The sequence below is a fragment of the Gobius niger genome, assembly GCF_951799975.1.
Source record: "Gobius niger genome assembly, chromosome: 1".
Taxonomy (NCBI): Eukaryota; Metazoa; Chordata; class Actinopteri; order Gobiiformes; family Gobiidae; genus Gobius; species Gobius niger.
Window position 1 is genome coordinate 66508095 of NC_136852.1, and position 15023 is coordinate 66523117.

At 40.2% G+C, this 15023-nt stretch overlaps 1 protein-coding gene across 1 annotated transcript in view; it reads right to left on the reverse strand.

Annotated features, from left to right (window-relative positions):
* Nucleotides 1-15023, reverse strand: part of dock8 (dedicator of cytokinesis 8) — an 82498-nt gene that overhangs the window by 18094 nt on the left and 49381 nt on the right. Inside the window, exons 32-40 of the mRNA XM_079553156.1 lie at nt 14525-14651; nt 14246-14333; nt 14025-14121; nt 12267-12401; nt 11956-12108; nt 4370-4528; nt 4193-4293; nt 1268-1460; nt 60-203 (exon numbers count right to left, since the gene is read on the reverse strand). Of these exons, the coding sequence (XP_079409282.1) occupies nt 60-203; nt 1268-1460; nt 4193-4293; nt 4370-4528; nt 11956-12108; nt 12267-12401; nt 14025-14121; nt 14246-14333; nt 14525-14651 (1197 nt within the window). The remainder of the gene's footprint in view (nt 1-59; nt 204-1267; nt 1461-4192; nt 4294-4369; nt 4529-11955; nt 12109-12266; nt 12402-14024; nt 14122-14245; nt 14334-14524; nt 14652-15023) is intronic.

A 15023-nucleotide genomic window follows, 5' to 3' on the forward strand; every position in this document is an offset into this window, starting at 1 on the left:
ATTCATTTTCATGCTAAAAATGCCCAAAAAGAAAATGTAGAAAGAGAAGAATATCTCACACTACTAAACAGCTCAGCCGCCTGCTCCAGTAACCCCACCAATCCGCTCTCTGTGAAGTATCGTCCTGAGCACACGCCGTCCTCGTCCGGGGACAGGATGTCATCGGACACGGCTGACTCCTCCAGCACGTTTGGGGAGATGTTCTGGGGATGAGGGAAGGATATCAGTCAGCGAATACATCAATTAACCCCCTAATCAAATAGTCAATCCCGTGGCTAACTTGAGAGGGAGATGTCCTACAGTCTGAAATGGAACTAATTTGATGAGCATCCGATCAATGAGGTGCGGACGGTGAGCATGTCCGGTACATACTCCCCACAGAGCTCTAGGGTCGGATACAGGTCGTCAATAGCAGCTTCCTTGTTGTTCAGATAACTGCTTTAGTTCAGGGGACAAACTGCTCAGCACCTCCCTGAGGAGCCCACACGCCCCAATCCCCTCCACAGCTTCAAAGGCACAGTGTTAGAACGGTACAGCATGACAAGGGGAGAATATTTGTGTTCTTAATTATTATGAGAGTAGCTCCCCCATCTGGACACAGGGAAACTATTGTAAAAACATTAAAAGCTCCATTTTGAGGAATAAACAAACTCCACTGGTCCAGGGGCCAAAGGGTGCAAACTTTTCACACCATAAACCACCTTGAAAAAAAACAAAATACCTCTCAAGTGCTATCAGGCTCTTACATGGAGGTCAAATCTAAGATAGATTTAATCATGTCTGTGTGTAAACAAAACCTAAACCAAAAAAACACCTCACTTAAAGGCATTGCTATAACATACATACATGATGTAAGTATAAAAATGCAGAGGACCTCCAGAAATCCAAGCGCCACATTTGAGAACCATTGTTCTGAAGCTTCACCGGGTTCAAAACTATTAGTCTTCTCGAAAAAAGTGTGATCCATATCTATCCATACATGCATTGTATCCATAGCAAATGTCCCCTCCGGCTAATATTGTACATAAAAACTGTAAAGTAGTAATATAGTAACCACTGGCTATAAATGTATATACAGAAAAAAACAATGGTCTAAAATAGATGCATCATGTTTAATTTTCTTATTGTACATAAACTGACATCTAAGGGCCAGATTTACTAAGCGTGTGTGTACACAAGCATAATAGTAGTTTATGCTAAAGTGATGCAAATAGCAGATGCAGTTGAGATTTGCACCACTAATAATCTGTAGAGTCGTGTGGCGTACCTGGAAAGTAACACTGCCCACGGGTAAGTACTTGTGGTCCTCCAGCATACTCAAGTACTCGGCCACCAGAGCCGCAGCGTGCACCAGACACATGGCCGACTCTGTGTAGCACTTCCTGTTGTTGTGCTTCTCCGCCATGTTCTGCAGCCAGGTCAGGCGCAGGTCAGGGGACGTCTGGTAGCCCTTGGCGATCCTGGAAGCATGAATCAATACAAGACATTTCATTTTTCTAAGCTTTACGGGCATTTGCTCGCACATTATTTTCTTGAATTGAGATTTCTAGTGCACAATCAAGCTTCAGTCCCACAGTTCGAATAATAAAGGGGCTGGATGCAAGTTAGCCATTTTATGCTCACTACTGCCACCTCAGGTCATACGTGTAACTGCAGCTTCTAAATTTAGCTTGTGCATGACGGCATTTCGGACACGCATTAACATCTTTTTGAGTGACAGTGCAGGATTTTAGATGCAGTTATGGTGAACAGGTCTGGGCTCATTCTACACATTAGGACATTGTTGAAACATGTAGGGCAAGGGTAGGCAACGTCAGGCCCGGGGGCCAAAACCGGCCCTCTTTCATCAAACTCTGGCCCTCGAGATGATTTTGAGAAATATTATGACCCAAATCGGAGATCAAATGCCTGTTAAAGTACTCTAGAAATGTGAAAAACACTGTCAATTCCTTAAAATGTCTTAACAGAGCACCCTTTTAGACCATAATCCTTAAAGAACAATCATCAAGGAAGAAATTACTTAAATCTACTTGATTATCTACTTTAAATCTAAAGTTTGAGTAGATTTGGTTTGGCCTTAGAGCAGACAAAACCTATTCTTGCCAATGGAACAAGCACGTTTTGTTCAAGTTTTTTCTCAATTCAGATTATTTTGTATAATTTCAAGTGAAAAATAAATAATTTTACAGTAAAAGTTAATTTGTCTGATTTCCAGTGGGATTTCTATTTGTTCAATTGGCATTAGCGTATTCGTCTGATTAGTTCAAACCGACTCAAATTTATTCAAGCAATTTTAAGTAATTTATCTCATTTAAGATGGACACTGGCATATGTAGAAAGTGATGCTTTACTTCAATTGCTTCAATTGGAGGGTCCGGCCCTTGGTCTTTTGACGATGAAGAAAACCGGCCCTCCACCGAGCAAACTTGCCTACCCCTGATTTCACTTCTAGGAGCATTGACAATGTTTCTAGTGGTCGAAATTTTTACATGAATACAAACTGCACACGCATAAAATGACATATGTTTTATGTTTTGAGGTATGCCAAACTTTAGTACAACTCAGTGTGAACTTCTGATCAGGCTAAGTTGCTCAGCAGTCAGTGACCATGTAATCAGTGTCTCCCTGCATCTGGAGTCCAAATGTTTCTTAGTGAATTACTGCCGTATACTTTGCAGCGACCCGATGTAAATTTAGCTCTCACTATGCAGGTCACTCACTACCCACACGTGTCTGCAGTGAACAGGTGAGTGATCCAAACACAAGCATGACGGTGCATGATGAATTGCACACGCAGGTGACGTTGACTGTCTGTCGAGGGAAAAGGGCCCAAGTCAACATACAAGACGTGTACAAGCACACTTTGTCTCGCCGTGCCCCTCTCGTGCTTTACACGCATTTGTACACGCACACTCCATTTGATTTGCATATACACAAAGCTAGATCAGACGACTAAACTGCTACCACATGGTTACCATAGCGAGGGCGGCAAACAGAGGCAAAACAAGGCAGACCGCGGTGAAATGGGAAACAGTGCCGCCTCGCTCGGGGAATGGCAGACACAGGGCGACATGGATGGATTAAATTGAATATTAAAAAAAACTTCAGTACAATACAATCACATGCATTTCAGAACATGTTTGGAAACTACAGGGTTGCAGCTTTTGTGATTTGCCAATAGCGACCATTTTAATTGTGATTTCGACCGGGATTCATTGTGCAGCCCTTGTTTAAGAGGATTGCATCAAATCCAATCACACATACAAAAATCTGAATTACGTCTCCGTTATCGTGCAATGTTGTTGCACGGAGAGAAATTGGGATTATGGCCTTAAAATATAGATATGACAGCGATGGCAGAAGAGTCAACACAATCAAATTTTGAGTTGAAGCATTGGCAAATACGAAGGTTGCAGAAAGCAAAGTTATCTTCACTAAGGCAAATGAGAAAACTGAGGACTAATTATTAAGATGCAGAGATTCCACTCAGCCACTGCTTACTTTGCATGTTATGATTCTGATGCATTAATTAGACGGAGAAAATGAAGGTGCTCTGTTCCATCTTTATTATGCTTGCTATCAGAAAGTAATTTGATAATCTGTTCTTAAATCCTAATGCACCAATGAATAAATGATCTGTTTTTACATGGAAACCATTCTATTCATTTACTCCCGAGCAAGAATATTCAGGTTTGAGGATTATGAAAATTGTATCGTAGCCTCAGGAAGAACAAAATCGAAAATTGTATCAATCATCTTCTTCAAATTCTTATCTTAACAGGATGATCAGACAAACACAGTGTGATAGGGGATGTTTCATTTCTCCGCTCTAATGAAGCCAATGGTTTAATTTAACACTAGTTTAACTGTAACTTTAAGATATCTAGAGCGTTTTCACAATGTGCTAAGTCGGTAATGAATTCTCTAGGTCCCACTCTTTCAGAGCCGGTTAACCATCAAGAAAACAATATGGCAAGAATTTGGTTTACAATAATAATTTTCTCACCTTTTTTGTATAGACCCAATAATTGAGTATATTTTATACCGAAACTCTATCACAAAGTATAAGTATATGTGTGTGTCAGTCTTTTAAATTAAACAGACCCCGCTCTCAAATAAGATGGTTTTGGATACAGGGATACTTGTACCACAGTCACCATAAACACATAGAGAAATGAAACAAGACTTTTACCTGTACATGAGGTCCATAAGCATCTCTGGATCTTCTTGAAACTCTCTCATCTTTACTGTGTCCGACAAAATGCTGTTCAGATTTCTTAGTAGCTCATTCACCTGCAATGGGAGTTGCACGTTCACAATATGCAACAGTTAAAGTAGGCACTGTAACTTTATCCGTGTGTTTTTAGACCTGTGAGGGTAACTGCGTATTCTGCATCTCTGTGTCCTCCTCTGCATAGGCGAGGATGGTGCGGAGTGAACGTCGCAAGTGCTCCTCCTGGAAGTCTGAGGATTTTCCCACAAGAGAGGCTAGTGACATGGTCACCTGCATTTTCACTCTTGAGAAGTTCTGAAAGAGAGATAAATGCATAACTAGTTTGTGTCTTTCTAAGTGTAAACACAACAGTTAGTCTGATATTCCCTGATTGTAGTAATATAAATCTAAATGTATATATTTAAAGCTTTGGGGGACCTAAAGCTCATTTGTCCTTGAAAGCCTGTGATTCCAGCACAGCTTCGCTCCTACAAGCAGACAACCACACAATGAATTAATCATAACAACTCCTGGGTACATATGAAATACAACAGAATGTTTGCAAAGAGAGAATTTGATATGAGCCATAACCTTCACACCATTGCCTCCGAGCAAGGAAAAAATGCATAATGTAACATTTATTTTTGGTCATCAGTTAGCAGGGTACTATAACAAAGATAGTGGGGCAACGGGGCCTTTCTGTGCGGAGTTTGCATGTTCCTCGTGTCTGCATAGGTTTCCTCCGGCTACTCCGGCTCCCTCTACCACTAAAACATGCACAATAGTCCAGTATGATTGCAGTGTGTGAATGGGTGGTGGTCGGAGGGGCTGATGGCGCAGCTCGGGAACCTTGCTTCTGCCAATCTACCCCCTGTGGCTACAATAGTAACTTACCACCACAGAGTATGGCATGAATGAATAATGATTAAGGTGTGTTTAGAAACTTGGTAACACAGGCTTGTAAAGTGCAATACAAGCCGTTAGTAGGAAGGAATGGTCAAAAATGATCCAAAACGTCCTCCAATATTCCTTTAATAATGTCGATGACTGGAACTAAAAGGTTGCAGATTCAATAACAGCTCTGACCAATTTGTACTAATGTGTCCTTGGGCAAAACACTGGTGGTGGTGGAATAGGCTGTTGTCGCAGATTAGCATCCATCTTTCTAGCCCAAGGATAATTATGGCTTATCACCAACCACAGAAAGAGGTAAAAGGGATCAAATAAGGGTCTAATGTAGCACTATGAGTTCAATAACTTTATATACTAGAACCAGAGCCATATTAGTCCAGCGCTCAGGTCTCTGCGCTGGCTTCCTGTCACGCAGAGAATAGCATTAAAATCATCATCTGTGATGATGATTCACATGGCACGAACATGTCAGAACTAAATATAGTGAGGCTGTTTAATGCAGCTAAACATCTGGAACTGTTTTTCTCAAGATGTGAAACAGGCCTTGACTCGTAACAACTGTGGACTTAATGTTATTTGATTATGAATATTCTTGTTGTACATATTATTACATTATGTTTGCATTCTTGTTCTATTAGTAAAGTTCAGTTCATCTGTTGCGAACATAAAACAATGCAACAGTAAAAATAAGGCAAAACTCCTTGACAAGCATTCTCGCACACAAAGTTTGCCTTACTCATGTTTTATATATGTTTCCCTAACCTCGCATTGCTTCTATCCCTCTACCTGTCCGAGCTGATGAACGCTGCCCCGTCCTCCCCAGCGAGATGCGTGTGTGTGTGTGCATGTGTGTGTGTGTGTGTGTGTGTGTGTGCATGTGTGTGTGTGGGTGTGTGTGTGTGTGAGACAGCGTTGTGTGCAAAGTCCCATCTATCTCCGGCATGAGCAGCTAAGCGGGAAATGATCTCCCATTAGTGCAGACATAATCACCCATGGATCATCTCTACGGCCCCATTCTGTTCAACTGAGCATGGAGCCAAAGCCTAACCACCCGTCACTGCCCTCCATCTCAATGCGCACCCATATAAATGTCTGTGTGTGCTTCAAACGAGACTAAGTGATTGCTTAAGACAACCCGGGATATGGGGCAATTACGGTTCCAAGGTATAAGCTGGATTCAGCGTGTGACAAAGCTAAATCGATACTATATAGTTGAAGGAAATCTCCAAACAGAAAATCCATAAATCTTGCACTTGTTGTTGAAATGCTGTTAAAGTAATTGGTTCCACAAACCCAATAAATTAGTCTTTATTCTCGTCTTCACCTGTTCTTTTGCGCTGTTTGTAAATTGGACTATACTGGTGCGAACATAATCAAACCTCACCCCTGCATTCAGTAAATCCACTTTATTCACAGTTTTACAGCCTATTATTAGCCTCTATACTATCTATTTAATGCTTGATCCCATTCACCAAATACAAGTTCGACTTTCTGAATCTGGTTCACTTGCAATGGTAATAAAAAACCCATTAATTCCATGACCCCTTTTTGGATCACTTAAAGGGACTATACAGAGTTTAGAAATGTTAAAACTAAGTATTTTCCTCCCCCTACATGTTCCAGCCATGTCCTAATGTGTAGAATGAGCTCAGACCTGTTCACCACAGTCTCTAAAATCCTGCACTGTCAATCACAAAGGTGTTAAATCGGGTCCGAAGTGTCGTCAAGCACGAGCTTAATATAGAAGCTGCAGTTACGTGATGACTAACTTGCATCTAGCCCCTTTAAGGTAAAGTATACTTTTTATTGGTGCTTCAATGCTTCATCTTTCAATTCTGGTTAGGAAGTACACGGGGATTCTACAAATCTTGAGCTAAGTTTGGTCAAGTTTACCCAAGACAAACGTATTGCATATGTTTCAGGCTGATGGGGAAAACCCCGGTGCACCTGGAAGAAGCCACAATGGAAGAAGATGCATAATCCACATCCAAAGAAGGATTTCAGCGCCTTCTTGGTATGAACGCTTGACCAATACATAATTTTGTGTTACATCGTGATACCTTTTGTCATATTGTACGGCTTTGGAAAACCAATAAGGTGCGACAAGACATGTTTATATATGGGCTACTGCGCATTTCATTCACAAGGCAACTCAATGCGCCTTACAAAAGAGATATGCGAAATTACAATCAGGTGCACGTAAACCAGTCAGTAATACAATAATGCATTACTTAAATGACATCATGGATATCATTTAGGGCAGGGGTTCCCATTTCAGGCCACGACCTCCCAAATTACTCAGCAAACAACTCGAGACCCCTTTCTGTAAAATGTAATCAGGATTTATAATAATTTAAAGGGACTATACAGGGTTTAAAAATGTTAAAATCAAGTATTTTCCTCCCCCTACATGTTCCAGCCATGTCCTAATGTGTAGAATGAGCTCAGACCTGTTCACCACAACTGCCTCTAAAATCCTGCACTGTCACTCAAAAAGATGTTAGTTCGGGTCTGAAGTGCCGTCATGCACAAGCTTAATATAGAAGCTGCAGTTACGCTTAAAGGAATAGGCCACCGTTTTTACATACTAAAATATGTTCTTACCTCACTTTAGACGTGTTAATATATCCCCGTCTGGTCTTTGTCCGTGCGCTCTGTCACGCAAACGGAGCACATACGCAGCCTCTCCCACATGTCACATAGCTCCGAAAAAGCTCACGATAGAAGCTACCAAGCTCTTCCACGTGTTCCCTATTTAAATAAAGTTACGTGAAGTGTTTTCATGCAAAGTATATTTACACAGAAATGTAGCATGTCGATTTTATAAGCAGATAAAAAGGGGGACTATATTGTGAGGCGTAATGATACGAGGAGCACAGCGTCCGCGTAGTAACTCCTAAAGACTTCCCCCGCTCACTTCCGTCAATAACCTTTAGGAGTTACTGCGCGGACGCTGTGCTCCTCGTATCATTACGCCTCACAATATAGTCCCCCTTTTTATTTGCTTATAAAATCGACATGTTACATTTCTGTGTAAATATACTTCGCATGAAAACACTTCACGTAACTTTATTTAAATAGGGAACACGTGGAAGAGCTTGGTAGCTTCTATCGTGAGCTTTTTCGGAGCTATGTGACATGTGGGAGAGGCTGCGTATGTGCTCCGTTTGCGTGACAGAGCGCACGGACAAAGACCAGACGGGGATATATTAACACGTCTAAAGTGAGGTAAGAACATATTTTAGTATGTAAAAACGGTGGCCTATTCCTTTAAGACCTGAAGTGGCAATAATGAGTATAAAAATGACCAACTTGCATCTAGTCCCTTTAAGGTGCAGTCTGGTTGGAGTTTGGATACTGTATTTTACTTTAATTTCACTAAAATTCAGTCAGAAAAAAACATGTCTCTAATCATCTTTCAGTGTCCCGCGACCCACCCCTAAGAGGATCCCAATCCCCACTTTGGGAGCCACTGATTTAGGGTACAGTGCTCACAATCTTCACAATCACTCAAAAATTCCTCCAGGACAGGGTAGATCATTCCTCTATGCAAACATAAACGTCAGGTTATCATTTGGCTTCAAGCAATCAGAAACTTAACTAGTTATTCGGGGTGGTGAAGTGCTACAATTAACAATACTTAAAATAAAATCACAATACTTACAGTACTTGGATACGCTCTATACTGTTGAAATACTGTGACACATATTGTATCTTGGGTATTTGCCCAGCCCTACATCCCAGTCAGCCATACTACTGTCTACTTCAACAATCTTATTAAGCTATTGAAGCTGAAATTGGTGCATGATGGTAAGCAGTAACTAACAGATGGGGTTGGGTAAGAATGAATTTAAAAAAATCTGAAGTAGACACTAATCTCTCTGTATGTATGACTCATGGAGCTGCTACGCTAATTTAGCTCCTAGTTCATTCTGTATACAGCATGTAAACAAACAGGCGGCGGGACACGCACACGGGGGAGAAAAAACTGCGTTCTTCTGCATGTGACTTATATTACGATCTATGAAAGTAAATACGGGAAATATTGACTGAAATGCAGTTATTGAGCGAGCAGGAAAAAGCAAACTCAAATAATATCCAATCATTTCCCTCTGGCAAACCTTTCCACCATCTTTTCTCACTTCCTCCTTTCAGCCCTAACACAACGGCTGTACGTGAGGTCGGTATACTTTCCGGATGAATCATTAAACACATTTGTTCAATGGTTTGGAAGAGTAAACACCAACAAAGTGCCTGTTTTTTTGCTTATTTTGTTCCTTTAGTAGCTTATGTCTGCGTTGTCTGTAGTTTCACTTTTTCAAACAAATGTGTGTGATTCAGGATGTAAATTCAGTTTAGAAAATAGGTTGTTTCTTCTTCTACAGCTAATGTGCTCTAATCACTGCATAATGAGGAATAATCAAACCCACATTACTGAAGCAAAAACGCTGCTAGTCAATAATTGAGACTAAAATTGCGATTTCAATGCCAATATTTTTGCAGCCATACTTCAATATTACTCTTCATTGTATAGTGATATACGGAGACAGGCCTAGTAATATATATATATATATATATATATATATATATATATATATATATATATATATATATATATATATATATATATATATATATATATATATATTGTTGAGAACCAAGCTATACACTTCCAGAGGTCTGGCTGTCATTAGTTAAAGAGGGGAGGGAACATAGGGAAGCAGACAATGACAAATTTCTCCATTCCCTTCTCAGAGACACATCCTTCAACTGAAACTTTCTGCGGCGGGCTCGAAATAGACATGGAAAAGGCATTAAAGCCGGAGAGGGAAAGAGTGGGAAAGATGGGATCGGATGTGACCGAGCATCCTCTTGCCCCTGTCTGCGTGGAGGGCATTATGACATAAATCGGGGTAATTTATAAATCACATGTGAGGCTAAATTCAATTTCATATGACATAAATGCAATTTCCTCTGCAATCTTAGACCTAAGCATAGGGTTTCATGAAATAGAAAGGTAAAAGATGCCTGACATTTGCCCTGTGGCTTGAATGAAAGTATTGGCTCCATTTCAGAAAGCAGGTTCAACCACTCAGTTCAAATTTTCTACTCAAAGCAGTGCAGCTGTGGATACAAAAACAAAACACGCAGATTAATAAAATAATTTAAAGGGAAATTACATTATAGTCGACAACTGACGCTGACAATGTAATTTATGTGAAGCAATAGAAACATGGAGCATTTTAAGATGTTTATAAGATATCTTAAAGTGCTCCATGTTTCTATTGCCTTACTAATATAATGAGGAAAACAATGGACATGGCCATTGAAGATACAGTAGAATTTAACAGATTTTTGTATCTTTTTTTAGATGACTTATGTTCTCTTAAAGTCGTCATCTCCTTCATAATTGTGGCAGGCATTAATATTAGTAAAAGTATAAGTATTGGGCGGCACGGTGGCGCAGCAGTCTCACAGCAAGGAGGTCCCGGGTTCGATTCCCACCTGGACGCGGCCTTTCTGTGTGGAGTTTGCATGTTCTCCCCGTGCCTGCGTAGGTTTCCTCCGGGTACTCCGGTTTCCCCTACCGCTAAAAACATGTACAATAGATTCCCCTCTGGGGTCAGGACTCCCCTGAAAAAGAGATTCTTAATCTCAGTGGGACTATCCTGGTTAAATAAAGGTCAATAAATAAAAATAAGTCAAATACAAGCCACCGTTTTCAGTCAATGTTATGCTAGCAAAATGATGGTGCGGTGATAAACATCGTTTGAAGTGCAGCAATTCTGGATTATCACATGACAAAATCCAGGAAATTCAAATCAGAGCACTTTTACATGAAGAAGAAGAAATGACCAAAGTAAACATACCTTCATAAAAGAAGTAAAATATTAGGCTTCATATAGAGGCTGCATGTAACAAGTAACGTAACGCAATAGTAATCTAGTAAAAGTTACTTTTTAAACAAAGTAACCCATTACTTCATTCTGCATAGCCATAGTGGAATAAGAGGAGTAACGACTGAACACCTTTACAGCATTGATAGTCTCTGTAAGTGCATTTATATGTTAAAAGTAGGTTATTTTGCTTGTAATCTATGTGTTTTCCACAGTCCAGCTCATGGTTTGTCCAATGTGTTCATCTTTAGCTAACTATCGGCTTTTTAAGCATGTTAGCATGTTGAAGCATCTATAGCAGACCATTGTTGTAATGTGTCAGTATAAATACAGAACTGAGGTTCAAAGAAGTGGATTTGTGCATTTACTGACAACAAGCTGTTGTTCATGAGGTTTAGCTTCTATGGCAGCTTGGTTTGTAAAATGGAGCTTTCAGTGTTAGAAAACATGATCCACGAATAAAGGCTAGGCTTGCCACGATAATTAATTTGAAGTTCGATATATTGAGGCAGGAAAGTATCGCGATAAACGATAATATTGACTGACGATACTGGATATTGTCAAAGTGCATAATCATATCCTAAAACACCACACAAGCTGCAAACATGAAATATAATGTAAGTTTACATTATACAGAGGGATATGCTAATAAATGCATAGACGATAAATATCGAGCCCAAAAATGCATCGTTTATCTGTTATTTATCGAACGATTAGTCGATATAGTATTTATTCTGACAGCCCTAATAAAGGCCATAAATAAATGTTTATTATTGATGATGCAGAATTGTACAACACATTGCTTTCATAATAAACTAGCAGCTTTTAAAAGTAACGCTACTCAACACTGATGGATATTATAGGATCAACATAACAAACACTAACGCCCTAAACGGCTCTTGTTTGAAGTGTGAAGGAAAGAGGTTTGCTTACGCTGGCGTTACTGTAGCTGTATCTCATGATGAGGTAGAGGGTGGCACAGGCCTCGCTCCTGTTCTCATCCACAGGACTGCTGCAATACTGGAGGACCTTCTGGCACAAGTCCGCACACTGCTCAGCCTCTTCCTCGAACAACAGGTCTCCAAACTGCACAAAAACAAATAAAATGAAAACACACATACACACTGACATGGAAGTGGATGTTTTAACACCAACATTTGAGAGAGGACTGAAGAAATGAATTGCTACATAATGAGACGTCTACAAGCATTTGAGAACACATTTGTAGGCGTGTGAGAGAGTACCTTGACGACGAGCGCCCGCAGAGTGCTGAAGGTGTGACAGAGGAAAGTGGTGCTCTGATTGCACGTGAGGGAGTGGAGGAGAACCTTCAGGACCCCGCCGACCACGCTGTCCTTACAATCAGCCAGTGGCACCGCCTGGACAAGAAGCAAAAGCACTCGGTCGGTAATGACTTGATATATGGGTTTGGTGAGAGCCCGTAAGCAAGTGGCAGAGTGGGATCACTTATGCATACAGAGATTGTCAAAATTGTCAAGGGGTAGAAAGGGCTAACACTTTAAGATTTGAGAGCTCTCCAGATTTAAGACAGATAAAAATAGCTTTGTCATTCCAAGTTATTTACTAAAGCCCAATACACCTGATGGTTTTCAGGTGTACACAAAGAAGGGAAAAAAAGTTAGGTAACACTATAGAATACAGCCCGCGTTTTAGGTGTAAGTACAGGTAACAAGAAAGTAATTACACATGTAAGTACAGGTACTCTTACATGTGTAACAAGGGGGAACAATGTGTAAGAAGGGGGAACAATGTATAACAAGGCAGTACAAAGTGTAACAAGGGGGAACAATGTGTAACAAGGCAGTACAACGTGTAACAAGGGGGAACAATGTGTAACAAGGGGGGACAATGTGTAACAAGGGGGGACAATGTGTAACAAGGCAGTACAAAGTGTCACAAGGGGAAACAATGTGTAACAAGGGGGAACAATGTATAACAAGGCAGTACAAAGTGTCACAAGGGGGAACAATGTGTAACAAGGCACGTGTCAATTTGTAGTAAAGGTATTCATTTTAATTTGTTTATTTGTTTCATTCAAAAGTTACATCATACAATCGTAACAAAGCCGCCAATACAGTATGAATGAAACAGAACAATTAATATGCTGAGCTATCAGAGAGTTGTGGCAAAAGGGAATGTGTTGTTTTTTTTAACCCGGGACCTTCTAGCTATGAAGCAAAAGCGCCAACCACTGCACCATCATGTCACATGTACTTATGGTGTATATGCACTTTGATAGTGTGATCATTTTGGAGACCTGTTCTGCTTATTTTTTCTCTGTTCACTCTTGTTTCTGCTTGTTACAGGCAATGATGTCTCATTATAAAAAATAAACAACAATCAATAAAAATGCCTGAAGTCATGTCTTCACTTTCACAACAGTAATACTGTTGTCCTGCAACATTAAGATTAATGCACAATTTATAATACCACATTCCCTTTTGCCACAACTATGTAATAGCTGTGATACCATTAATTGCTCTTTGAATATCTTTACTACACCTTGACACGTAGTTACACGTTGTACTGCCTTATTACATTGTTCCCCCTTGTTACACATTGTTCCCCCTTATTAAACATTGTAAGAGTACCTGTACTTACATGTGTAATTACTTTCTTGTTACCCGTACTTACACCTGGAACGCGGGCTGTATTCTAAAGCGTTACCAAAAGTTATTCAAGATTTAAGATGTTTCGAATATCAACTCAGTGGAGTGAGAGAATTGTGCATAAAAAGTTAAATGCTTTTGAAAAAAAGTCGAAATGCAATTTTTCTGACTGGCAGTGAATTTGCCATACATGTGTTAATGTCATCACCATATCCCAAAGTACATTACAAATCTAGGAGAATTAACATTATTAAAGTGCTCACCCTCAGGAGCAAGTATTATCCTCATGACAGCTTTAACATATTTTTCCATTACAGTTTCTATATCTACATTCAAGATGCAGCAAGATGTGGTTTGTCTCTAGGGCAGCACCTGCACAATGGTTTCCAGAAGATCCAGAACTATGAGGTTAGACTCTGTGGCCAAATTTCCACTGATCAAAGCTTCTTGGTCCAGCTCTGCTTTTGTTCTGGTATCACAAAGACAACATGAAATCAATATAGTACACAGTTGAGATGACTTTACCCTTCGACTAATAATCTCATTTGACATAAGGAGGAAACATCGTAAAGCATCAATCATTACTAACGTACTTGTCCTGTCGATCATTTGTTTGCCTCCACTGCGTAAGGTCTTTCCTCCAGCGTCGGTTATCTCCATAACCCAGAGTTTTATCCATTCCTGTTCGAACAAAAGTTTTATTTCTATTGCGCAAACTTAAAATATTTCATACACACCAACTACTGCTATTACTTTTAGGTTACAAACAACAGGTTTTGCATTTAAGCAGAAAAAATCCTGTCCAAAGCCAAATATAAGAAAAAGTAATGCGAAAACCTCTGCCCAGTTGTTCTGAAAAGGTCATGCTGTACCTCCAACTCGCTTCATCATTTCCCCACGAGCACCAGCTCCCTTCAGCAGAGCCTCCTCCAGCTGCATCTTGGCTTGCTGAGACTTCTGTAGCGCCTGGGCACTCACTTTGTCAGTGCTCTGTTTGCCCTGTTCAAAAAAGGACTGGGCTTAAAACACGGCGATGGCTGATGATGGGTTTAAAAATGTCTGGGCATTTAATATTAACTCATTGACTGCCAATGACGTCTTTAGAAGTCAATGGAAATCCGAATGTTGACTGCCAATGACGTCTATAGGCGTCAATTAGGTTTTTCAATGGGAACAGCTGCAGCAAATCCTTGAGCATGTCTGGTGTTAAAATCTTAGTTGTGATGCCTAAGGCTGCCACCTAGTGACACAATGAGTCACTAGGTGGCAGCATTGCTCTTTCGTTTACTCAGCTTTTTGGTCAGAAAACAGCATTTTGGGTGATTTGACCTATTTACTATGGACGATTATTAAAGAATGGAAAGAGGTTCA